The sequence below is a fragment of the Octodon degus genome, unplaced genomic scaffold (genome assembly GCF_000260255.1).
Source record: "Octodon degus isolate 3935 unplaced genomic scaffold, OctDeg1.0 scaffold00023, whole genome shotgun sequence".
Lineage (NCBI taxonomy): Eukaryota > Metazoa > Chordata > Mammalia > Rodentia > Octodontidae > Octodon > Octodon degus.
The window spans coordinates 932143-957919 of record NW_004524599.1 but is presented as its reverse complement, the minus strand read 5'-3'; the positions used below and the strand labels follow the sequence as shown (position 1 = coordinate 957919).

Genomic DNA, 25777 nt, shown 5'->3' with positions numbered 1-25777 from the left:
GCTTTGCTTATTAACACTGAAATTACTCAAGTGCCAGAACTGCTGTACCTTTCAAAAAGATTAGTTTTGATCACATAATTCAGCTAAGCCCATAAAGTCAGAAGCATTTTTCTGCTGCTTCTCAAACTTCTGTTTTTAACCTTCAAGAAATGTATCTTCGGGGCTAGGGGTGCAGCTCTGTGGTACAGCTCATGCTTATGAAAAGGCAAATATTTAATATCACTGATTATAGTAATAAAACTAACTCCTTACCTGTCTGTCCATATGCAAAAATACAAGCATTATACCCCTGAAAGGCTTTTTCAAGAATTCCTTCCCCAAGGCACTTGAAAACCACTTCTTGACCTATAAAAGACAAAAATTAAAAACGAAGATGAGGATCATTTTTTCTTGATGTTTCTGTATCAGTAACAGTCTACCAGGTGCCATTCCTGTGTTAAAAGGGTATTTAATGCCTACTACACATAGGGCTATATAATAAGAGTTCACTATATACAATGTCACCTCTACACCCACACACTGGTCTCAAGAGCCCGGGATCACGACTCCCACCTCAGCCTCCCAAGTAGCTGGGGCACAGGCACGTGCTACTGCACCTGCCTTGCAACTGTACTTTCGCTTTTAAACTATATACAGCTCAGTTCCTGGATAAATTTCTGATTCGATGCCATACCCCTCTCTGATGTCTCTCCAGGCATTAAAGTTTATTTTCCATTGTCAGTGGGCCGCATGGACGCAGCATTCAAATTTGGTTTAATTTCTTCTTAGGATTTAGTATCTTTAAAAAATCATTACTTATGAATTCTCTGATCTCCTCTCTGGACTTGGAGATTCCAGGGAGCAAGAACCGTGTGACGCACTGCTTTGTACCCGTGCTGAGCGACGGCTTGCTGTGCATCCCGTGAGTGATGGCTCAGAAGGCGGAGGGCAGGCTCTGCTGTCACAGCCTCTCTGCAGAACATATTATACTGTACAAGGGTACAGGTGTGACAAGCTTTTTAAATACATAAGGTAGTATTTATTTTCCTTTGAAATGGGGAGTTTCCAACACCCATCATTAAAAGAATTAAGATTGCATTCCCTTCCTCTGCGCCCCAGGAGTCTCGGGCCTTGCAGCGATTCCGCATCTGCAGAAGCACTCCACCTCCTCCAGCGGAATGGGGGCGTCCTGATGTCACAGACGTAATCTCTTCATCTCTGTAATCCCAGTGCCTGATACCAAATGTTTAATAAGTGTTTGTTGAAAGAATGAGTCAGTTTAATCATTTTATCCTGCAGGACACTGGAAAAGCCTTTTACATCAGAAAACAGCATCATGAGCATCTGGCTGCGTATTTTCCTTTTGCGTGAAGCTGGCTCTGACTGGAGCAGTCCTTTGCTTCACTGCGGTGCGTCGTGATGCGGGGTCTCCAGGGTGTCGAGAGGAGATGAGACAAGATCTTCGATCACAAGATCTTTGATCAAACTAAAACTCTGATAACAAATACTGCTGGATTGAAGAAATGACTATTTTTTTATAAACTGCTGGTGGGAGAATAAACAAATCTGGTCATTCTGAAGGGAAACATCTATAAAAACATACATGCCCACTCTCTAGCCGCAAGGAGAATCTACCCCACAGACACAGTCCCACAAAGTGCCCTGTCCAAGGGACACTTCAGCAGCATTATTTATAATACTGTAAATCAAAGTCAGATTAAGCACCATCTACATTTAGCACCAGTTCCAGTAGGCAAAATGTACCTATTTTAAGACAGAATATTACACAGCATTTGAAAATACAGAACTAAAGAGCACTTACATGTGGACAGTGCTAAAGTTGCAAACCATTGTTGAGTAATGTTTTTAAAAGCCACATTCATAACTATATATACAACATAAAACCTTACACAACAAAATGGGTGTTACAGATACTGAAGTATTTTTTTAAGAAAAGATTCTGTTTAGTGAAACTATGAATTGTTTCTAATGGGTTTTTACTATCTTTTTCTTTTCTTTTCTTTCCTTTCCTTTTTTTTTTTTTTTTTTTTTTCAGTACTAGGAATTGAACTCAGGACCCTGTGCTTGCCAGACAGGCGCTTATTCTACTGAGATATCTACCCAGCCCTTCTATTTTCTTTAAAAAATAGAAAAATACAAAACAAGATTACAAAAAAAAAAAAGGACTGCAAAAATTATGCCAAATTTCTAGGGGCCTGCTGGTTAGCTCAGCTGTTTAAGTGCCTGCTCATGCAAACGCAGCCAGGCGCAGGATACCCCGGTTTGAACCCCACCTCCGCCTGCCTTACCAGACCTGCCCTTAAGGCAGGCTGAGCTAGCAAAAAAAAAAATCCTTCCCAAATTTCTATTACTGTATATCTTTTTTACCATCCAGCACAGAGTCTAATACCTAAGAGCGATTCAAAGCAAACAGATAGAATATGTGGATTTGAAAATGTGTAAATCTTAAGAGCCTTTTTAAAACACGCTTTACTAAGATTGTCTAAAGATCTGTGCACACACATATACCAGTACTGGAAGAACATGGTATTATCACGCTACCCACTATACATAAACTTCATTTTACATATATATTATCATTTATTATTTTTTATGTATTTAGTACAGGGTCTCACTACACAGCTCAGACTTGTAGTGATCCTCCCGTCTCGGCCTCCCCAGTGCTGGGATTACAGGTGTGCACCGCCACGCTTGGTTCTGGGGCTGGCCTGGCATGGGGGGAATAGGGTATGGGCACTGAATCTGGGTTCCTGTGCTGGCCAGGCAGGCACTTAGGCTGCCGAGTTATTTCCCCAGCCCTACACAGAAACTTTACAAACCGCTTTCATGTTACAGCCAAGTTCAACAGTCTTGTGCTGAGAAAAATCTGTGATCATCCTGGCACGTGACCTTTCACGCACAGCCATCTTGATCTCATATTTTCTCAGAGCACCTGCCTTATTCCATGTGAATTCCTAAGCCCCAGGCCAAAAGACAGCACTTTTTAAAAAACTTTATTTTTATTTTTTTAAGTTAATTTAGTACAAGGACTACAGGGTCTCACTACATAGATCAGACTCATAGTGATCCCCCTGTTTTCAGCCTCCCAAGAGCTGGGATTACAGGTGCGTGCCACCACACCCAGTCTCAATGGTGTCTCATTGCGCCCTGTGTGGGTGAGGCTGGCATGGCATGTGCCCACCTAAGCACGTGCTTTAGTCCACTGAGCTATCTGGCTGACCCAAAAGACGGTGTTTAAGTCTCGAGCTAAATCCTGTGTCAAAGACAACACAGGTTAAGTTCAGTCTGTGCTTGGCTTCTTAGAATTACTTGAGGTCCTCCACCAGACCCAAGTGCCACTGGAACGAATTCTGAAAGCAACACGTTCTTGGCACAAGTGGCTGAATGAAGCAGCTCTGATCTTCCACAGTGGCTAAGCAGCCTCCCAGAAGATGCGGGTAAGCTGAGGTCAAAGCATCCGATCGCGGGCTGTGACTTCAACTGATACTCTATAACTTAAAAAAAAGCGAAAGTGCAAGGATTTGAAGCTTCCATTCAAATTCATGTGCTGGAAATTTAATCCCAAATGCGATCATGCTGAGAAGTGGGGCTGGGCGTGGGGGCACACACCTGTAATCCCCAGGAAGAGGCTCAGGAAGCAGGCTTGCTGGCCAATCTGGGCTGCAAAGTGAGATCAAGGCTAGCCTGAACTGCATGGTGAAGAAAAAAAAAAAAAAAAGAAAAAGAAAAAGAAAAGAAAGGACAACAAAAGAAAAAGTTCCTGAGACTAGATCATTTATAAAGAACAGAGACGCATCAGCTCATCAGCTCACAGTTCTAAAGGTGGGAAGGCAGACAAGGGACAGCACCTGCAGAGGGTCTCTTTGCTGCCTGCTGTCATGGCCAAAGGCCCGTCCAGGTGCAGGAGAAGGTCCTACTAACTTTTGCAATGAATCCTCTTCTGTGATAGTGACATCAGCCCAATATCAAATGTCCTTTTGGACAGGGTCTCACTATGTAGCTCCAGTTGGCCTGGAGCTCCCTTTATAGCCCAGGCTGGTCTCGGCTTGCAGCAGTCCTCCTGCTTCAGCCTCCCAAGGGCTGGGATTACAGGCATGCGCCACCACGCCTGGCTTGGGAATTATTTCTTAGCAGCACAAAGCAGACCAAGGTGAAGAGCTTGCGCTGCTGCAATGACTCAAATTCAGGGAAACACTGTGGTCAGAGAGTCTTACCACAGCTCCAACCAGCCCGAGGTCATTAGCCGATGAAGCACTTACATCTGCCACCCTGTCAGGTTGTAAATGTAATGTTTCGGATTTCTGCTCCTGATACCAAGTCAGCTGGAATTATGAGGGGTTTTTTCCTATGTTCTTTCAAGAGCAAATTACAGTGTGCCTTTTTCTTTGTTAGGTGTGTCAAACACACCAGGATATATATTCTAAAACTGCATGAAAAATAATTCAAATGGTTAAAGAATTCTCTAGCATATTAAGAGGAAACTTTCAATTTAGATGATGTCCAAATTACTTGTAAATACTACGTAGGACATGAAGTAACCAACTTCACTTGTACTTAGGAAGAGAATTTTTATCCACTGTCCTGTTGTAATACACATTACTTATTTTATATCACCAAATCTTCACAGTACCAAGTAGTCCAGGTATAAACTATGATTAATAAACCGGTGTGATAAACATGCCTCTAATCCCAGCACTCTAGGAAGCTGAGGTGGGAGGGTCACAGACTGGGCAACTTAGTGACTTAGGTCTCAAAATAAAAAATAAAAATAAAATTAAAGGGCTAGGGAGGTAACTCAGTGGGAAGGCCCTGAATTCAGTCCTTAGTACTACCACCAAAAAAAAAAAAAAAAAGGTAGATAAGGTTGACTGCTAGTGAGCAGCAAGGTACGCTGGCCCGCCCTGAACACTCTAAAGCCTAATGTTCATCCATCACCAACAACCCATGCTGTAGGACACTGGGAAACAGGGGCTCCCACTTCTGGTCTCCGAATTGCCAGAATGTACCATGCTGCACCACTGTGTGTGTGTGTGTGTGTGTGTGTGTGTGTGTGTGTGTGTAGGTACATGTTTGTCCCAACAGCAAGCTCCCAGAAGAGGGGCCACTGCCTCCCAGGAGTTCAGGGCATGTAGAGAACATTCGTATCTTCTGAGCTATTCCCTTGCTGACACAGCTAGTCTCAGGCTGATATGCTTTTAATTGAGGGCCCCTTTCTCCTCATTAAGGATGATTAAGTCAACCAAAGATTGTTCATTGAAATAGAAATGTTTAATTGTATTTGTTTACAGGTTGGGGAAAGCAGACTGTTTCTGTTTCTGAAATTCTAATGAACCACAAAACACTAGGGGAAGCCTTTGTCAAATAAGCCAGTGGGCTCAATACATACTTACGACTAACTGGAGAACCCTGATAGAAACATGCAGGGGATTCTTGCATGACACCTGGAGTCACCTTCGAAGCAGGACCATAAATATACGTGGGGGAAATTATTCTGATTTCTGCTAAACATAACTAGGATTTCAGAATGTAGTCTAGTTCTTTCATAGCTATGCTTGACTGACAATATAATTCAGAGGTATCACATTTAATAAAGTTTTTTAAATAAAGTTTTATTCATAACAAAGGAAGATTTTTTAGAAAATGAACTATTAAAAAATAGAAAAGTATTGTGTGTGTGTGTGTTTAATGCATTTGGTTGTTGCGAGTCTCACTACATAGCTTGGACTTGTCCTGATTCTCTCGCTTTCAGCTTCCCCAGTGCTGGGATTACAGGCATGCACCACCATGTTTGATCTTGGTGGCAGGCTCAGCGTGGCATGTGGTGCCGGGGATCGAACCACAGTCCCTGCACATGCCTGAGCTTGCATAAGTTTCCCTAGGAAGTGCTTTAGTCTACTGAGCTATCTTGCTGGCCTCTATACTGTTTCTAAAAAGATTTTGTTTTCTCTTCCCTCCTTAAACTATCCTGAAGCACAATTTATAAAACTATAAAATATAAAGAACTACTGTGAAGTTCACATATTTTTACAAGAGTGGGTTATAGGGAGATTTGAATCCATTTTCTTACTATGCCTTCACATATGTTCTCAAAGGAAATTTATTTTCTTTGAGGACAAGAAATTATGAACATTTTCCCTTCTCTACAAATATACGTCAACACTAACAATTTTAATAGCTGTTTAGCTTTCCATTGTATGAAGAATGTTCACTATAAGGATATTTAATTTCTCCTTATTTTTCTGAAACATCTATCCTGGCATCTTTATCTCTGTTACTTTCCTACTCACTTTGGGAAGCAAACTCCCCAAATCCAACTGCTAGGTCCTCTAAGCAACGTGCACTCTCCTTTCATCAGAATTCTCCACAACAGTGTTATCATCCTTCTGAATTTTGACTAAGTCAATAGGAAAAAGTGCCTTTTGCCGGATTTTCTTTCTTCCTTCCTCTTTTGTATTTAACCTTTAGCAAGTGGGCTGTGTTCATTTCATAAATCAGTATAACCATTGTTTATTCCCTTACTAGGTTTAAAATGCTAATTACATCTTAAAGATACTCCCTGGGGTGCCTAACACATACACTATAAATATTTTCCTCTAGTCTATCATTTACCTTTCAGACTTAAGGTTTTTTCCATCATATAAATAAGCTTTAGATCTTTCAGATCCAAATCTTTCTCTTTTCCCTCATGATTTCTGCTCATGTTACATGTTATGCTTCCAAATACATTTCCACACCCAAAATAATATAGGTATTCAGCAGTATCTTCTTCTAATTTTATTTTATTATTATTATTTTTTGGCCTTTCACAGTTCTAGCTTCAAATTTGCACATCTCCCCCTCACAGCTAAGTGCATGTGGGCGTGTTCTCAACTCACTCACTAGCGGAATAGGAGTCAGAGTCGCTACCTTCCTGTGCTGCTGAGATGACAATAATATGATACGGGAAAAGCACCTTCCATAGTGTCCGGCCAGGATAAGTCTAGAACACACTTCAGTTATTATCTATTATTAATATTATCCTTTAAATCTTTGATCAACTGTAATTAATTTTGGGCCAATGAAGGAAATCATCACTGCATTATCTTTCTTTCAGATAGTTTTGTAATAATGTCAAAGAAGAAAAGTTCATAGGAAGGTTTCTTCTAAAAGGAACCATTTATTATTTTTCTAGTTCCCTGAAGGTGCCACTAACAGAGAGCTACCGACCAAATGTAACGATGGTGACGCACCTGTCAGAATGAGGTGTGGTGTGCTCGCACAGTGAGGGCGCTGGGTGTGTGTGCGTGCCAAGCCTGTGCACGCAGGTATGTATGCTGGGAGATGGCAAGAAGAAGAGGGAGCACCACTACTGGGGCTGGGGCACGCTAATGCATGCTACATAGGACAGGAAAAATAGTCTTCATTCTTTTGTGACACGAAGTTAGAAAGTTACTAGGGGTGAGCTGGTAAGAAAGCAGTGTTATCCATTCAAACAAAGATGCCAATAGGACACGTCCCACAATTCCCTGCTATTTTTCCATTCTGGGGAGTTTTAGTGTATTGCCATGCTTCACCAATTCTTTTTTTCCTTTCCTTTCCTTTTCTTTTTTTTTTTTTGCTCCGAATGCCTCCAGGGCAGGTTTGGCTGGCTGGAGTTGTGGGGATTGAACCACAGCAACCTGAGCCTGACTGCTTTGTTGAAGCAGCCACTTAAAGAACTGAGCTAACGGGCAGGCCCCCAAAGGATTTTTTTTTTTTTTTAACCAATTCTTTCTTTCCAGTGACTTTCTGGTCACCATCAGTATAGTAGAAACAGCTGCAAAAGAGCCCAGACTGTTCAATAAGGCAGAAAACTGCCTGTGGACCCTGTCTACAATTTCTGTCCTCCTTATAGTCAGTTGTCCACTGCCCATGTGACAGTCACACTTCACTCTACAGGAGGAAATAGGAAACACCAAATAAGACCTTTACGTGGGTTATGGACACCCTGGCTTATCAAAAGATGGGCTTTTAAAATGCTGTTTTCTTCACTTCTATGTTTTAAACATAATATTCCTCTTGCCTACTATATGAAAATAATGACTTACCCACTGCCTGTTTTTTTAAAAGAGGATTTAGTTTTATTATTTTGCATTTGTATTATGACATGCTATAGTATACAATGATTACCTTCATTGGCCCACTGCATCTTGCACCCTGGCTTACAAGAAAAGCTACAATTTATGCTGGGTGGCAGGGGCCAGGGAATTCAAATAGTGCATGGGTGGATCCCATAAAAGATGAGTACTCCCACACTAAATATTTCTCAACTACTCCCACACTAAATGTTTCTCAACTACACTCAAACTCAGTGAAGTGCTGTTTAAGGGAAATCCTACATGAAAAAAATTCAGAAGCCATGGAAAGCAAGAGGCTCTATGTGTATTTGCTCCTAGCCCAGACAAACAGAGCAAAGCCACAACGCTGTCAAACCTCAAGGCCGTGAGGCCTGGCAGGACTGGTGCCAGGGAGGAGGTGGTCACTCTCCAGACATCAGCTCTCACATGTGGCGTGGTGAGGTGAATCCTCAGGGCAAGCCTGACCTCACTGTTACTCGCCCTGCCCGTGAGGTCAGTTTCCTCTGGGGTGTGTGATCAGAGAGAACTTCTATAGTCATGAGGCCAAATCTTAAAACACGCCCAAAGAGAACCACAACACAATGGTAGAATAAAGGAGCTGCTGTGTGGAATTTCAACATGCAGAACCACAGGTGACCTAAGTCATCCCAGCCTGAGTCACATATGACACAGACCTTCGAAAAACTAGTGTGTCTCCACGTAACCTGTCTCAGTGGGAACAGTAAGAGCTAGGTTACCACAGCAATTCTCTCAATAGTGAGGCCCTGCAGGCAAAGCACCAATGGAGAGAAAGCAGGCAGACTGCAGGGAACGGGGGGGGGGGTGCTTAAAGGGGGGATCCCCACACACACAGGACAACGAAGACAATGACAATGCTGACGACGTTTCCTATCATTCATACACCCAGCATTTGATAACTGAAGAGACACAGGATAAAGCACTGTGTGGGCTGTGTGCTACAAAGCGAAAGACTGAAACACCGGGGCAGAGTTCCTGTGTTGTGTACACTCTGCATCAATGGCTGACACACACCATAGTTGGCTAAAACACCAAGCACAGCGATGCACAGGACCTGACCTGAGAGCTGCCCGATGCTTTGTTTTTCTATAGTACTACGAGGGTGAGTACCAAGGATTTGAACGCTGTAGTTTGGGTCACTAATGCTCCCTGGAAGGCTCCTGTTCTCAAGGCTCAGTTTCCAGGGTGGCAGAATGGACCTCCCAGGCTCCTCCTCCTCACTCTGCTTCCCGGCCCTGAGGGGTCTGTGCTCTGCCACACACTCCCAGCATCAAGTACTGCCCAAAGTAAGAGGGCCAAATCATGGCTTAGGACCCTCAAAAGAAAGCAAACATCACTTTCTCTTTGTAAGTTAATTACCTCAGGTATTTCATTATAATAGTGGAAAGTTGGCGTTATAAACACAATCAATAATCTTCAGTAAAACTTCCTAGTTTTCTTTCTTTTCCCCATCTTTTTTCTCTTTGGAGTTAAAGCAGAAACAAAGTGGGCTCAAAATCACTGCCTTGGAATTCCTGGGCCTGTTGCTCTGCGAAGATGCTTTTCCACTTCTAACCAGGGCTGACAGCCACCATGATCTGACGAGTCTGGACCTGGCAGGTGGCCCCGCTCAAATCTGAGCACCTGGACAGCGCAGGACCAGGCAGGTTCTGTACACATACCTCAAGGGATGAAGAATGTCAAACCTGGCTGAGGGTTAAGCAAATTCTTTCTTCAAAAACTTTTGGTGTACAGAAATGCAGCTCTTAAAAATTTTGACAGGCCGTATCTTCTGACTAGGTTTAGGTTAAATGACCCAAAACTACAGAGTTTAGATTAAAAAAACTAAGTCTTTAAGGCCCAACTTGGTGGAGCAGATTCAACTTTTAACCAACTACAGGAGTCTGTCGCGAACAGGCCTAGGAAAAGGAACCTGAGAAAATGGACCATGAGGGTAAAAGTAACCTGTGGGCCATTTTCCACGATGGCACCCAAGAGCTATCAGCTGTGCGAACTTAAGTCTCACCCACAGCATGGCAGGCGTGACTCACCAGGACAGATGTTTCCACCCCAGCAACAGTCCTGGGGTGGTGAGAGCCCTGCACTTTCTTGTTGCTGGACAAAGCAGCTGAGTCACCGAGGCAGGGGTCACATAGGCACGGCCTTCGGCCCCAGAGCCAACACAGGTGCCTCGCCGGGAAGCCTGTCTGATAGAGCCTGTGTGTTGGGCTCCTCAAGAAGGGTTTCCACACTGCTTAGCCACAGACAGAGCAAGCACTTCTGCCTGCCTGGTGGTGCTGTGCCCCCTCACTCTCTCGCAAAGCAACGGACTAGGCTTGGATCTCTTCTGGACTGCAAGCACAGTATTCCAGAAGGCTAGGGGAGGATAAAACAAGCCCAAACCAAACGCGCCATCCAGGACTCAAGCACCTGGCAGGGAGGGAAAGTACGGTCAGCACTATTCCTGGAGGGGTCCTCACACAGCACCCTGGTGCGATTTCCTAACAAGCCTGTCTCAGGAGGGAGGGAAAGATGTGTCGCATCAGGAACTCCAATCAATCCTCCACTAAATCCACATTCACCACTTCTTTCAGCCCTCTCCTAGCCTCAGTTTTCTAAGTTGTAAAATGGGGGCAATAAGTTTCTGCTAAGTGGGTAATCAGATAATTATGTTCTATAGAAAAAGGAGGGTAATCCATGGGTCCCCTTCTGTCCTGCTCTAGAAGAGAAGCTTTTTTCCCCCAATAAATACATTCTGCCCTTAACCTTCACTGATCCTAAAATTCATCTTTGCTTTTAGAGAACACAAACTCTGTCTTTCACATTGGGAGTTTCATTCCCCTGTATCATTTGGAGGTGGTTCACCAAATCATTGGATGGTGACTCAAAGCTATACACCTACCCAAGATGAAAATGCTTGGTGTCTATGGAGGGCCTTTAGATCAAACCTCTGGAGAGTGTCTGACTGCCGGTCAACAACTCTGAGTCCTTTCAACCTGCAGAAGCCACAGCAGTCATCACTCATTATTCCTTCACAGCAGTTTGGGTTACTTCTTCAGAGGGGGGAATATTATAGGCAGCTGAGTGAGACAGTATTGTAGGTAGGCAGACAGGGCTGGGCCCTCAAGGAGACAGTACAAAAGACAAGATACCTTGCAATTGCAGGACAGATGGACACTCATGCTGTGAGCCAGACCTTAAGGCAAGACTGAACAAATGCAGCCACATGTTCCCCAGGGATGGGCATCCAGGACTGATACTTTTTTTAAAAAAAATAAAAATTTATTTATTTGATACAGGGCCTTACTACACAGTTCAGACTCTTTTAGTGATCGTCCTGTCTCAGCCTCCCCAGCACTGGGATTACAGGTATGCACCACCACTCCCAGTTTTGAGGCTGGCACAGGATGCCCAGGGTTCGGGTTCCAGCATAGCATAAATTAGGATTGAACTTGGGTTGTTCCACTTGCCAGTCAGGTGCTTAGACCACCGAGCTATCTCCCTAGCTCAGGATTGGTATTCTAAATAGGTTTTTATCACCTTGAGGAAGCCAAGAAGAGTCACTAACTGAACCCCCTACAGGAAAAGTCCCTGTTCTATTTTCAGGCCAGCTATGTGACTCAATTTCCCATTTGACTCCAATTTAATCCATTTTACCTGAGCAATTGTGCTTGTAACCTCATTGGCTGACCACAGTTTTGTCCACCTCCTGCGAGAGTTCCCATGTTTTCCACCTTGGACCCACCTCACCTCATGGTTTTGCTCTATAAAAATCCCTTCAAAAAGGCAGATTCCTTGGCAACTCACTTGGCTCCCCTTCTGTCCCTATCTTGGACAGAAGCTTTCTTTCTCCCAGTAAATACATTCTGCTTGTGCTCTTAAAAAGGGGGGGGGGGCATGGGGCGGCAAGATAACTCAGCAGACTTAAGTGCTTGCCTTGCCAAGCACAGGGACTAGGGTTCCTGCCCCAGAGGCATGCTGAGCCAGTGACTGAGTCTGGGCCTGGTGGTACATGCCTGTAATCCCTGCACAGAGGAGGCTGAAAACAGGAGGATCACTACAAGTCCAAGCTGCATAGTGAGACCCTGTACCAAATACATAAAATGAAAAGAAAAAATAAAGTAAGTTTTCAAAAGAGAAAGAAGAAAAAAAAAAGGATTAGAATAGAGATGTGAACTTCATGTTTAAGACACTTTCTCAGTTGATATTACTGTTCCCTACCCTCTAAGTATCTTTAATTAAGTCAATTGATATCTCTGGGCGCTGCAGATACTCTAAGGAATAGATACAGACGGAGGAAAGAAAGTAGGGTTGGGCCGGGGAGATGGCTCAGTGGAATATGCACTTCCCTGACAAGCGCAAAGGCCCGAGTTCAATCCCTGGTTCTGGAAGAAAAAGAGAGAGAAAGAGAGAGAGAGAGAGAGAGAGAGAGAGAGAGAGAGAGAGAGAGAGAGAGAGAGAGAAAGAGAGAGAGAGAAAGGGTTGGGTAGGACAAAAAAGAAAATAGAGGTGAGAAGCAGAAATATAGTAATATACATGATAAATTATATATTTAAATACATGGGTACACACACCTTACTAGTTTTAAAAACAAGATAAGCTTAGATCATTTATTTGGGACATCTTTTAAAAAAACACATTTTTCTTAGGTGACCTCTAGTTGCCTAGCTCTGTGGATCTGCCAACATGACGTCCCCCCTCTAGGCGCTATAGGGATGCAGGCTCACTGCAGGCGAAGTCACTCCAGCCAGAAGGCGAAACTCTCTGCCCACTGAGTTATGTTTTCATAAAGGTCAGTAGGGCTCCCTCCTAAACTGGCTTATACCAGCTGCACTTCTCTGTAATTAAATAATTTAATTAGCAAATGTAAAAAGAAAAGAGAGTTGCTGATTCTAAGAAAACCTAGCTGAATGCTTAGGAGCAACCTGAGGAAGGCACGTCACTGACAGAACTGTCAAAGTAGGGATGGGGGAGTTTATAAAATGCTGTAAAAATAAAAATCTAGAAGGACTCTACATCCAGAATTTTTTCATGAACATCTTTCAGGATGGCAAACATCCTTTATCATAAATATTTTAACAATTTTCTTTTCTTTCTTTCTTTCTTTTTTTTTTTTTTGGTGGTACCAGGGCTTGAACTCAGGACGTTGTGCTTGCCAGGCAAGTACTTATTCTACTGAGCTATCTCCCCGGCCCTTAACTAACAGCCAACTTACTAATGTGCAAACAGCCGTTAGGGATATCTTCACAGTTTAAACTTAACAGCTAACAATTACTGAAGGTGGCACTTGCTGAGTGCCTTATGCACATGTCACATGGCATCCTCACAATCCATCATGACTTGTAGAAAGGATAGATTGCTTTTACAGTCTACCGTCACACACTAGGAAGTGGCAGGACCAAGATTTGAACCCAGGAAGTCTGACTTCTGAGTCCATGCTTTGACTTACTAGAAATCTAACCTTCACTCAAATAGCACAGTAAAATAGTGGAACAAGGCATATGCTGAAACAAATGATTATTGTGGACTGCTGCTGAAAAGTTGGCTCTATTCTGGCTATTGCTGCCTTGTAGAACGTCAGCTTCGGTGGACATGTTTGTCTCATTATCCTTGCTTTGGTTAAACAATGGGAAGCAAGCTTCTATCTCTGGGTACACAAGCCCCTCCCGCAAGGATGCCCCCCCAGCCCAGGGCTCAGCAGCGCTCAGGCTTCCCCTCACAGGATAAAGCAGCGTGAGCAGAGAAGCATCGCAACATGACCTTTCCCATCAACAACGCCTGAAAACACAGGCTTCAGCAGATCTGAGCAGCTGCCATATGGCAAGAACTGTTACATAATTTCTAAGTCAACAGCTTATATCCTCTGGGGCCACAGAGTGTCCGCATCCACATGACGCCCCCCCCCCCCCAGGTAAGCCACCGCCAGCCTGGTCTTTACATCTGGCATGAAGATATATAGAAAGCCAGGAAGAAAATAAAAGCCAAGGTTAAAGAAGCCTCAGTTCTCTTTAGGAAATGATTTCTCTTTAAAATAAAAAGGATTGTCAATAATGTCTCAATTGTAATCAGCATGGGCCGGGGAGATGGCTCAGTGGAATAAGTACTTCCCTGGCAAGCGCAAAACCTGAGTTTAATCCCCGGTTCCGCAAAAAAAAAAAAAAATTGTAATCAGCAATGATTTAAACATTTATAAAGTCTATTTAAGTTTGTCAGCATTGACTGTGACGTAACTTCAGAATCTCCAGTGTGTGTCTATGTATGCGCATGCGTGTGTATGAGGTTGGCGGGGGACACAGGCTCACGCAGGACAACATCCTTCAAGTGCCTAACTCTGTAGTTGTAGTTTTCCCCTTTCCTTAGTTCCAGCACCAGGGTCTTAATACTTTGATTCAGAATTCTTGGGAAACAGACAGTATTCTGACTATCTAACCAAAGAGTAATAGAAGGAAGAGAATATTTTAAAATGAAAATACCTCAAGCACAGTCCAGCGCAATGCAAATGGCTTAACAAACAGCCTTTGATTTACCTCTGAGGAATCCACTGGCACAGCTGTGCAGCTGCAGAAGATGGCAGATCTGTTTTTTATCAGCAAATTGGAGGGGGTCTGAGCTGGGGCCCTTGGATCCTAAGAGGCCCTGTGCCCTCCTGTATGCTCCCTCCTGTCACAGATGAGGAAACAAAGACCCACAAAGGTTATCTTGCCCAAAGTCTAGCTAGCAGCTTGTGGCAAAACCAGATCTCCTAAATCCCAGGACAATGCTTTCTCTGTCCCCAGTGCTGATGCCACTACCCAACTGTGGTGACGTGACAAGGATAAAGACAGGGATAAATACTGAGAGTGCACAGCACCAGGCACGGGGTGGGTACTCTAGGTGAGCGAGCCATTCATCTTCAGAGCAACCCTATGTGATCAGAACTACTACTGCCCCAATTAACATGGAAGAAACAGAAGCACAGGGAGAGGCAGGGACTCAGTGGCCTTAGAGAGCAGGTGGTGGAACTGGGACTGGAACCCACACAGTCTGACCTAAGAGCCCACACTCTTCAGCTGCCCCAACCAAACCACTGTAATGCCTTTAGCTATATTAGAAAATTACGTGTTGCTAAATCTAGAAGGCCCCAAGCGGGGGCTCTCACTACAGCCTCTGTTGGAGCAGCGCACAATGAGAGCTTAACACTTGGACACACATGAAGCGTAAGAGCCCTCACTTCCCTCGGCCCTCTCAATCCACACACTTATCCCTCGCTCTTCCCGCCACCTCCCAGTTGTGAGGCCGGCTTTGAGAGCCCTGATTCAGTATCAATGACACCATTATCCATTGAGCCTGACAAATAGGTTGGTTTCCGGAAATATGTGCTTCCCCCCCTCCATTTCCCCTATTTCCCACTAAGGATGAATGCTTCGATCTTAATGTTTCTATTCACAATTAAGAATTACTATTTTTTTAAATGAAGAAAAAGGAAATCAAATTAGTATGGAAATCAATCAACTAATTTCCTAGTAATGCATTCACTAGGCAGAAAATTTATAATGAATGAAAACCTGACAGAAAAGCAACAATTTTTTTTTTACATTTTTGCTAAGGGGCCACATTATCTATACGATATTGGAGATATCTAAAGAATAAGAAATATTTCTCCCACACTTTGCAAGTTGACATTGCTTTATGAGCCAAGAAATCTTATTTAAGAGGGCAACCAGACTCCTTTTTCTTTTTCTGTCCTTCTTTTTGGCTGGCTCAGGCTGCCTTAAGAGCAGGTCTGGTGCAGCATGTGAAGCTGGGGATGGAACCAGTCCCCTGCTCCTGACTGGGTTTTCCCAAGCAGGCCAGAACTCTATTTCAATGTGATTAGGTAACAAAAATTTAGCAAATTTTAGACTATCAGTAAGCTTGAAAAATAATTATCTTTTAACATGTTAATATTTCTAAGCAAGCTACTTGTAAAGGACAGCTACAACACTCTTAAATTCTACAACTGAATTTTATCATTTATACTTAATGAAGTTTTGTCTGGTTAAAATAAAAAGTGTGCCCTGTTTCAGTGCCTGACAACCTATGGCACATGGCCCCACAGGCTGTTTATGTCGCTGGAAACTCTAAAGGGTTCAATGCCACTGCTCTTCTCCTGGGACACACGTGGTACACTGAAAAAGGTGGAGTGTCTTGGTGACCAATAGTGGAAATGTGATTCTAGCAGACACAGGAAAAAAAAAGAGAAAAACCATCTTCCTTCAGGATTATATTAACTTCACCATGTCTACAACTTTTGCTTTTCGCCCTTCCAGTCTAAACTTCTTAGCTTAGCTCTTAGAACTTTCTAGTACCTAGATTCACCCCACACAGATCACAGGTCACCCAAGGCACCCTTGAAGACACACCTTCTGCTTAGAATGCTGCCACTACCATCCTTCTTTATGGAAAATCAAAGTATCACTTATGGGTACCTCTCATGAATCAGTACATAAAGGGAACTATGTAAGCCCTAAATAACCGCATGACGTAGGTATAGACATTTCCATTTTATAGAAAAGAAACTGTAGTTCAGAGAAACTAAGAAATTATGCAACAGAGGCCAGGTGTGGTAGCACACACCTACAGAATCACAAGTTTGAGCCCAGCCTGGGAAGCATGGTGAGTCAGCCAGATACTGGTTCAAAATGTAATAACTATAGCTTCTCGGCCTTTTGGCTAAGATCAAGTGTAGTATTAAAATTTAACAACTAAGAGGGGACTGCAGATGTAGTTGAGCATAAGGTCTTGGGTTCAATCTCCAGTATCACAAAAAAGTGGGAGGGGGTAGAATCACAGGCGTCACCTCAAGCACTTATCACATCTTCTCCTGGGCCTAACTTTTTTTTTTGGGGGGGGGGAGGGCCTAACTTCTACATCCAGTGTCAGCCTCCTCTCTATGATGCCTCCCCTGTAATTCCAGCCTATCCAGTTTTTGTCCCTCCATAGATTTTCTATAAGGTTAAAAACTTATAAAATTCAGAAGTACAAAACCATGTCACGATATTGTTTGATAAGCATTTATTTTGCTTCCTAACTTTTTTTTCCTCAAAGGCTTCCTGAGCTGTGCACACAGTGGGGGATTTATTATTTCCTGGGGATTATCCCAAGGCTTTCTAGCTTCCTGGATTACACAAGAGGAACCAAAAATAGACCCTAGGCTGAGGCATGGAATGGGTAGTGGAGAGTCATAAACATGAGAGTAAGGAATGTAGCCTGGAGCTACGTACTAGACCAGGGATGGGGATTTTACCCAGTAGGCCATGAGCAGTCCTGAAAAATACTTGGGAATTGTGTGAGAAAAGCTCCTCCTACTCAGGAAGACTTATTGCTTGCATCCTAAAGACATCAAATGGACATGGTGAGTCACTGCGCTTTGGGCAGAAACAGCATTTGTCTCATCAGCCATAAGAAATATATTACTTTTGTTGTTGATTTAAATCTAAAAGCACACATCCACGCACCAATACACATGATGATGACCATAAAGAGAAACTACTCCAGAGCTGAGGAGATAGCTTGGCAGTCTAAGCACCTGCCTGGCAAGCGCAAGGTCCCAGGATTAACCCCCAGTACCACATGCTGTGCTGGCCACTGAAACCAGGCATGGTGGTGCACGCCTGTAATCCCAGCACTGTGGAGGCTGAGACAGGAGGATCACTAGGAGTCTGAGCTGCATAACGAGCCCTTGTACCAAAGAAATGACTGACTGAATGGATTTTTTTTTTTTTTTTTTTGCAGAACTGGGGATTGAACTCAGGCCTTTGTGCTTGCCAGGGAAGTACTTATTCCACTGAGCCACCTCCCTAACCCCTGAGTGATTTAAAAAAAGAAAAACTGTTCCAGATTCTGTATTTTTTATTATCTAAAATCCCAAAAGGGGGCCGACAAGATAGCTCAGCAGACAAAGTGTCTGCTTTGGCCAAGTGCAGTTCCACACGTCATGCCAGCACCGGGGGGCTCAGGGGGTGGCAAACTGAGCCGATGAATGTGTCCAGGTGTGGTGGCACACTCTTATAATCCCACTGCTGGGGAGGCTGAAAAGAGGAGGATCACTACGAGTCTGAGCTGTGTAGTGAACCAATTACACAAATGAGAAAAAAAAAAAATCCCAAAAGGGTGATAAAAGACTAATTATAGTCAACATTAAGAACTACTTATTCATTTTAATAAAACACTTGCTAAATTGCAGGAATGAAGTCTGGAAAAGCAGATTTACTCAATGGAAGCAACTGAAGTTTTCCTAGTGTAACAATGATTAATCTTTGAAAACACGTATCAAATAGCTTCTCAATAAATTTGTTTAGGTGGCAAAGAAAAAGCTAACAAGAGTTAACTTTCTGCTAACAAGTGACTTCCTCTTTTTTTTTTTTTTGTATTTTTAGTACAGGTTCTACAGGGTCTCACTGCACAGTGAGATCCTCCTGTTTTCAGCCTCCCAAGCGCTGGGATTACAGGCCCACGCCCCAGTCCAAGTGACTTCCTCTTGCCTCAAACCCTAAGATCTACATTTTCCCCTAAACTAAATGAAAAAGCAATCTAGATGCTGCTGCTAGAATAGAAATAAGGGGGAAAACTCAGGGAGTTTGTACATGTAGTTAAATCTATCATGCCATATTATGACTATAGTTAACAACATTGTACTATATTCTTGAAAATCGGGTGGATTTTAAGTATTCTCATCACAAAAAATAAGTGCACAAAATGTTAATTAGTTCAGTTTATCTATTCCATAATATATACATTTCAAAACATCATGTTGTACATGACAAAGATATGCAACTTTTGTCAACTACAAAAACAAATTAAAGGAACAGGCACAGTGGTACACACCTATAATCCCAGCTACTTGAAAGGCTAAGGCAGGAGGAGCACAAATTTGAGACCAGCCAGGGAAACTCAGACCCTCTCCCTCTCCGTCCTGACACACACACACACACTCACTCATGCGCACGCACATGCACACACATGCACGCACGCAGGCACACACACACACACACACACACACACACACACACAAGCAAAGACTTTCTCCTTGAAACCAATGTTCTCCTTTTGAACTAAAGCAAGGGTGACTGATGCCTAAGAAGAGGCCACGATTCTCTAAACCATAAATGATGAAGAAAAGCAATCAGATACATTACACAGAAAGGTGACAAGGGCTGCAATCACAAAACATGAGTAGAGGCAGGTGTCCCTGAGGAACACATAACTTTATTCCTGTGACCAGTGATTGTTTAGGGTGCTGAGGATTTGAATATGCCCCAGAAATTTTGCTTACATAGACAAAACAGGGGGTGCTGTTATGGTTTGTGTCTAGTTGTCCCCCAAATCCTCATGCAGTCATGGGGCAGACTTCTAGACTTCGTGATTAATTCCTGATCCTGTGCTGGATTATGAGTGTGAGTGTTACACCTGGCCTGGGGCAGATAGCCTGAATACAACATAAGACAGACTTGCTCTCTATAGCCATTGTTGCTGCTACTCCTCCCATTTGCTCTTGCTGTTTTGCTGTCTTCCACCGCCATGAACTGCTGCCCTCTGCCCTGTGTCACTCTGCCGGAGCCAGCTAAGTACGGACTGAAACCTCCACTAACTTTAAAAATTCTTTTTTTTTTTTTTTTTTTTTTGGCAGAACCGGGGATTAAACTCAGGCCCTTGTGCTTGCCAGGCAAGCGCTTATTCTACTGAGCCATCTCCCCGGTCCCTCCACTAACTTTACATGAGCAAAATAAACCTTTCCTTTCTTAATTTGGGCTGTTGGGTATTTTGTCCCAGCAACAAGAGAAAAGCAACTAAGACAGATGCCCAGAAAAGGACGAAGGAAGTCAAGGCAAATGAAAGCTCCTCGTGAGGTCATACAGCAGCTGCCACTGTGACTTGACATGGTTCCTCGTGCTCTCCAACACTTGGAACATCCCTGAAGGTAATGATCCCCTCGTTAGGGGAGGAACTAGGTCTATGAGGTTAGCATAAAACATTTCCAGCATTCTGGAAGGCTGAGGTAGGAAGATCACTATTTCAAGCCCAGTGTGAACAACTTAGTGACTTAGAGAGACCTTCTCTTTTCTCTTCTCCTCTCCCCTCCCCTCCCCTCATCTCGCCTCCCCTCCCCTCCTCTGAGAGAGAGAGAGAGAGAGAGAGAGAGAGAGAGAGAGAGAGAGAGAGAGAGTGTGTGTGTGTGTGTGTAAGTGAAGTGCTTGGGATGTAGCTCAGTGCAAAAGTCCTGGGCTAAATCCTCCAGTTAACCCAAAAGAGCAAGCCTGTCCATGTCTGTAAGTGGCACAGCCAGATTCTGAAACCAAACCATATCAACTTTCAGACTCAAGCACTAGCATTGAAAGATGGGTTACAAATTGCATGGGAAGAACAAAACCTCAGAATAATTAGAGAAAACAGACACAGTAGAAGAGGCAAGCAGCCCAGCTGAAGGAGTCAACTTACCAGCATATTTTGTAGTGTTCGATTCATCCATGGACCAAAAGCAATAATCGAAGGCAAACACCTGAAAAAACAAAATATTAAAAATTAACTTTGTATAGTAAAGCAGGTTGCAAAACAATAATAATTTACTGATAAAATGAGCGGGATGCCCACTATTATCTGACAGAGTGGAGAAAAGCCAAGAACAAACAACCCTCAACCACTATAGTACACTTGGGCCTTTTCTTAACTCTGAATTTCTTTTTGACTAAATTTATGGCTATCTTCTTGTAATTGAGCAAGTTGTATAACACTGAGGGAGAAATCATATGCAAGTTTCTTTTTTAACATTTATATCTAGAAAGAAAGAGAAAGAAAAGAATGAGATAGGAAAACAACAAAACCAACTTTGCTTCCCAAGCCCACGGGCCCAGCACCCGGCTCTCCTGTGGCTTCCCCGGTAGCACTCAACGCTAGCCGCCCATTCACACCGGCGCCTTCTCTCCTTGCGCTGTCCCTTCTAGTACAGCAGTCTGTGAGCCCGTGTCCCCAGGGCTGCGCTTCTTTCTCCTCTGGTACCCCAGCTCCTGCTAAACCCCCATAATGCACCCTCCCATGTGCTAGCCTTCCCCACCACTGCACACCCACAGCAGACCAGGAATGACTGGTGTTCTCTCCCAGCTCCCTGCTCCCCCCCTGGGTATCATCTGTGTTCCCTCCATCATTATTCAATGTGCAAAGCAATGCTGCTTCAAGTGTGTTCCAAAAAAATGGCTTTATGAGACAGTTTATGAAAAAAGATTAAATCAGGTTGGAACTAGTGCACATGGGTCACCCTATTTGACCCTAGTGGTCATTCAATAATAAAAGCTCTGAAAAGACTTCTAGTAAAGAATCCATTTAGGGGCCGGGGAGATGGCTCAGTAGAATAAGCTCTTCCCTGGCAAATGCAAGGGTATGAGTTCAATCCCTGGTTCCGCAAACAAACAAACAAACAAACAAACAAACAACAAAAAAACCCTGAAGAATCCATTTAATGGGCTTTATCTCCCCAGTTAATTGTGGTGAGGTAGTGCTTTTAGGGGGAATGTCTATCAACATCCCTTGAAAATAGTATTTCTCAGTATACTCCTTGGCAAACTGGCTCAGACCACTCAACAGTATCTCTGATGGGCTCCCTGCTATATCCAGCCTCCTTTCCTCCCTTCTCTTTCCCCTTTGCCCCACGCAGCTGAACCCTGGGCATCTGCTGAGCTACACCCCTATATCCCCAGTTTAAAAAAATATATATATTTAGTACAGGGCCTACAGGGTCTCACTACACAGATCAGACTTGCAGTGATCCTCCGGTTTTCAGCCTCCCAAATGCTGGTAGGCACACCACCACACCCAATTTGGATCCCATCTCAGCACACCCCGGGGGAGGGGCAGGGCTGGCATGCAGGCCAGGGATTGAACCCCAGTCTCTGCATCTAAGCAGGTGCTTTAGTCCACTGAGTTATCTGGCCAGCCCTCAGAATTTCTTTTTGGATTAGATGAGTCCAAAAAGACTCATCTTTTTTTTTTTCATCTTTTATATATTTATGTATTTGGTATAGGGTCTCACTACACACCTCGGACTCGTAGTGATCTTCCTGTCTCAGGCTCCCCAGTGCTGGGATTACCGGGGTGCACTATCATGCCTAGTTTTTGGGCTGGAATAGAACCTTGCCAGGCAGGTGCTTAGACTGCTGAGCTATCTCTCTAGCACCCCCACACTTTTTTTTTTTTTTTTAACTTTTTGAGACACAGTCTTGCTAAATTGCCCAGGCTTGACTCAGAACATGCAATCCTCCTGCTTTACCGCCCTAAGTGCTGGGATTACAGACACGCACCACCACGCACGCCCAGCTCCACTTCTCTGTTGTAGTCCAGCAACCTCGTGGGGGCAGGCCCCCTCCAGGGCTCAAGCATTTCCGAGGGCCCATAAGCACTGCATGGATACAGAGCATACTCTTTGGCCTGGAGACTGGCCACAACAAGGTCGTGCCAGCCAACATTCCTCACGCGCTAGCCGAAGTTTCCTTACCTTGGGATTACTACATACCATCCCACCCCTCCCCCATTCTTAACATCCACCCTTCCAAACTATTCAACTCCTTAAGGTTTGTCCAATATTATTATTTGACAAAATTATTATTTCTTTTCTGCAACTATTTGTTGCTCAAATCAAAAGAATCAACTTGCTATTCTCTGAAATCTCACACTTTTTAAACAGCCTCTTGTCATGGCTCTTATCCCCGGTGTTCTCTTCTCATCTGCCATGCACATGACCCTCGGGGTGCACACCTCATCTCCACTTGTACTTTAAATTCCACGAAGGCAGCAGCACTAAGGTATCTGCTTCATCTGGGGAGCCTGCCCTGCTGCTCTAGAATTGCTTACTGAACGCTGAATGGCACTGAAACTTTGCAAGGAGGCAGGTACTTTTGACACTGCAGAAGACTAAGTCATGTTCTTGGAGTTTCACCCCCATCTTATTCTATTGCTTTAACAACGACCCAGGTATATGTGATGGAGGGAGCTCACATCATCTAAGTCACACTCAAACTGAACTTTGATTATTTATACATGCACTCTGGCCTTCCATAACCAAGCTGAGGATCAACAGCTAGGGAACACCAGCTTCAGCCTGGAGGGTGGGGAATATTCACTGCACTAGGACTGAAAGACCACACAGGCATAATCCGGTTAATCCTGCCTTGGGGCAGGTCTGAGCTCCAAGCATCTCCCAAGAGATGCTGATCTGCCTTGTATTTAAACACTTCCAGGAAAGGATATTCTGCAATATGCCATGCATGCTACTTAGAACACTTACCTTTCATTCTCAGTGCATTTTCCTTCCCTTTGGACCAGGTCAGCTCTCACAAACTTTCTAACAGACACAGTTTTCTAATGTTTTAAGTATCTACTGCTGTCTTCTGGCTGCTCAAAGAGTTGCTTTGTAATTTGGAATGGAATAATCACTTATTTTCTGCATGTAAAGTTTTCATCCCTAGCTCAAAACTTTTTTCTTGGTGATCCTGGATAGACCCCTCCCTGCTTTTTTTCTTTTTCTTTTTTTGGATAAAGGGTCTTGTTAAGTCACTAAGGAAAAAAGGTCCCTGATAATACTATTGTTCTTTGCTTACCCTCTTTCTTTCAACTATGTCTTGATTTCAAAATCTTTGATCACATGGATTTTAGACTGACAGTCATGCAAGGCAGTCATGCAGTAAATTTTAGTAAATATTTATCAGGAGGAAAGCTGAAGCCCAGAAATCTGAGTGCTTTCCCGAAAACTCAAATCAAGTACATAGAAAAATTCTTTTCTTTCTTTAATCTTCGGCTACCCATGGTCTCCCACCCCTCCTTCCTTATTTGAAGCTGCATGGGGCTTCCCATTGCCCCGGGTGACACAGAACTGCCTTATGCCATGGCTCTTCCTTGTGAGGCTCATAGACTGGGGCCCACCTGCTGTGGGACTGTCCAGAAGAGCCACCATCCACAATGGTTTTTCAATTAATGATGCAGAAAAGAACAAGATTCGGATATGAGCACACAGAAGTTCAAGCTTCAGGGCGTATTCTTAGAAGTTCCACTACTTTCAGATGCATATTCAGGAGAACATGGTTGCTCGAATGGCCAAATATGGATCTAACCACTAGATGAACACTGGGGGCCCCTGGGGCACCATCACCCCAAGGTCCCCGTGGATAAACAAGCAAGGCCTCATCATGCACAGTGTGTAGTCTGTACTGACATGAAAACAATTACTTATTTGTCACTGAAAAGTTTTTATTATGAACATCAGGGCAATTTCAAAGATGTTTATTTTGTCTCAGGTAGTCTAGTCATTTTCTTACAATCTTGTTACAAATAAAATTATTCACAAACTATTCATTCTTTTCCTCACCAAAATTTAATTATGAATGAATAACAAAAGGATTGTTAATGAGGACCCATGATTTTCTTATGTCTTACAATAGTTTTGATTTTGTAATATAAAACTCATTTTAAAAATTCATTGATACTTTGAGATAAAACCATTTTCTTGCAAATTATTCTTTTTTGTTTTTTTCTTTTTGCAAATTATTCTTTGGAATTTGTCATTTCAAAGGAAAAGAAAGTCACTTTTTCAAAGTTGACATATGTTAGAGAAACATGTTATTCAGACTAATTCATTTTATTAGAATTCTAAAAACATTCTACTGTTCGCTATAAAGTCATTAGTATCAACTCAATAGCGGGAGGTAGAGGATTTCTCAACATAAACTGAACAAAAATTGATAGGTAAACAAAAATAGGAACCAAGTATAAATTTCCTATTTCATCAACGGTGATCAAATTGCAAGAACATTTTTTGTAAAAGTATATTTCCATCTAGAATGACAGCTGAAAGTACAGATGTTCTCCAGTCAGTCTTGAAATCTAAGAATGACTGCCATGCTGGTCCTGCCCCTGGGGCGCCCTGAGACAGCAACTGAGACTGGGCATGGTGGCACCCATGCCTGTAATCCCAGCATGGGAGGGATTAAAACCGAAAAATAGGCTGGGAGGCTGAAAACAGGAGGATCACTACGAGTCCGAGTCCAATCCAGTAGTGAGACCCTAAACACCCTGTAGACCCTGCCAAAAAAAAAAAAAAATATATATATATATATATATATATATATATATATCTCCCCAAGAACAATTGTCTTCATTGCTTTCAACAAAATCCACTGTCTCCCCCCATCCCAAGGTCTCATTCCTTCCTCTTATAAAGCTCACACCAGCCTTTGAGTCCCTGTGGTTTGCTGTCCATCTGCTCCACCTTCATCAGTCTCTTAAAAATGCTAGTCCTGCATTTTTGTGAAGTGCTGAACACCTAGTAAAGGTGCTGAAGCTGCTTTTAATAAGACAAGAGTGTTGAGTGATGTCCTGGCTGAGCTAAGGGAGCGCCAAGGCTTACAAGCAGGACGCGGCGCAGACTCCACTCGTACTTAGAAGTGCCATCTCCAGTGCTAATCTCAGCAAAATCCAATTTACAAGTTTTAAAAAACAAAAGGGAGAAGTGTCTTCTCAGTGCCCTGAATGCGACACCTGAGTGGTCAGCCTCTGTGTGCATCTGCATGTACACACATGGATTTACCTGTACAGGACTTCCTGTGTACGTCTGCATGCACATGTGTGGATCTACTCATACAGGACTTCCTGTGTGCATCTGCATGTACATGCGTGGATCTACT

General features: G+C 43.3%; 1 protein-coding gene across 1 annotated transcript in view; it reads right to left on the bottom strand.

The window, feature by feature from the left end:
- The window catches only part of Kif13a (kinesin family member 13A), a 201125-nt gene that overhangs the window by 89367 nt on the left and 85981 nt on the right, over nt 1–25777 (bottom strand). Inside the window, exons 4-5 of the mRNA XM_023712054.1 lie at nt 20550–20610; nt 253–345 (exon numbers count right to left, since the gene is read on the bottom strand). Coding sequence (XP_023567822.1) covers nt 253–345; nt 20550–20610 — 154 coding nt within the window. The remainder of the gene's footprint in view (nt 1–252; nt 346–20549; nt 20611–25777) is intronic.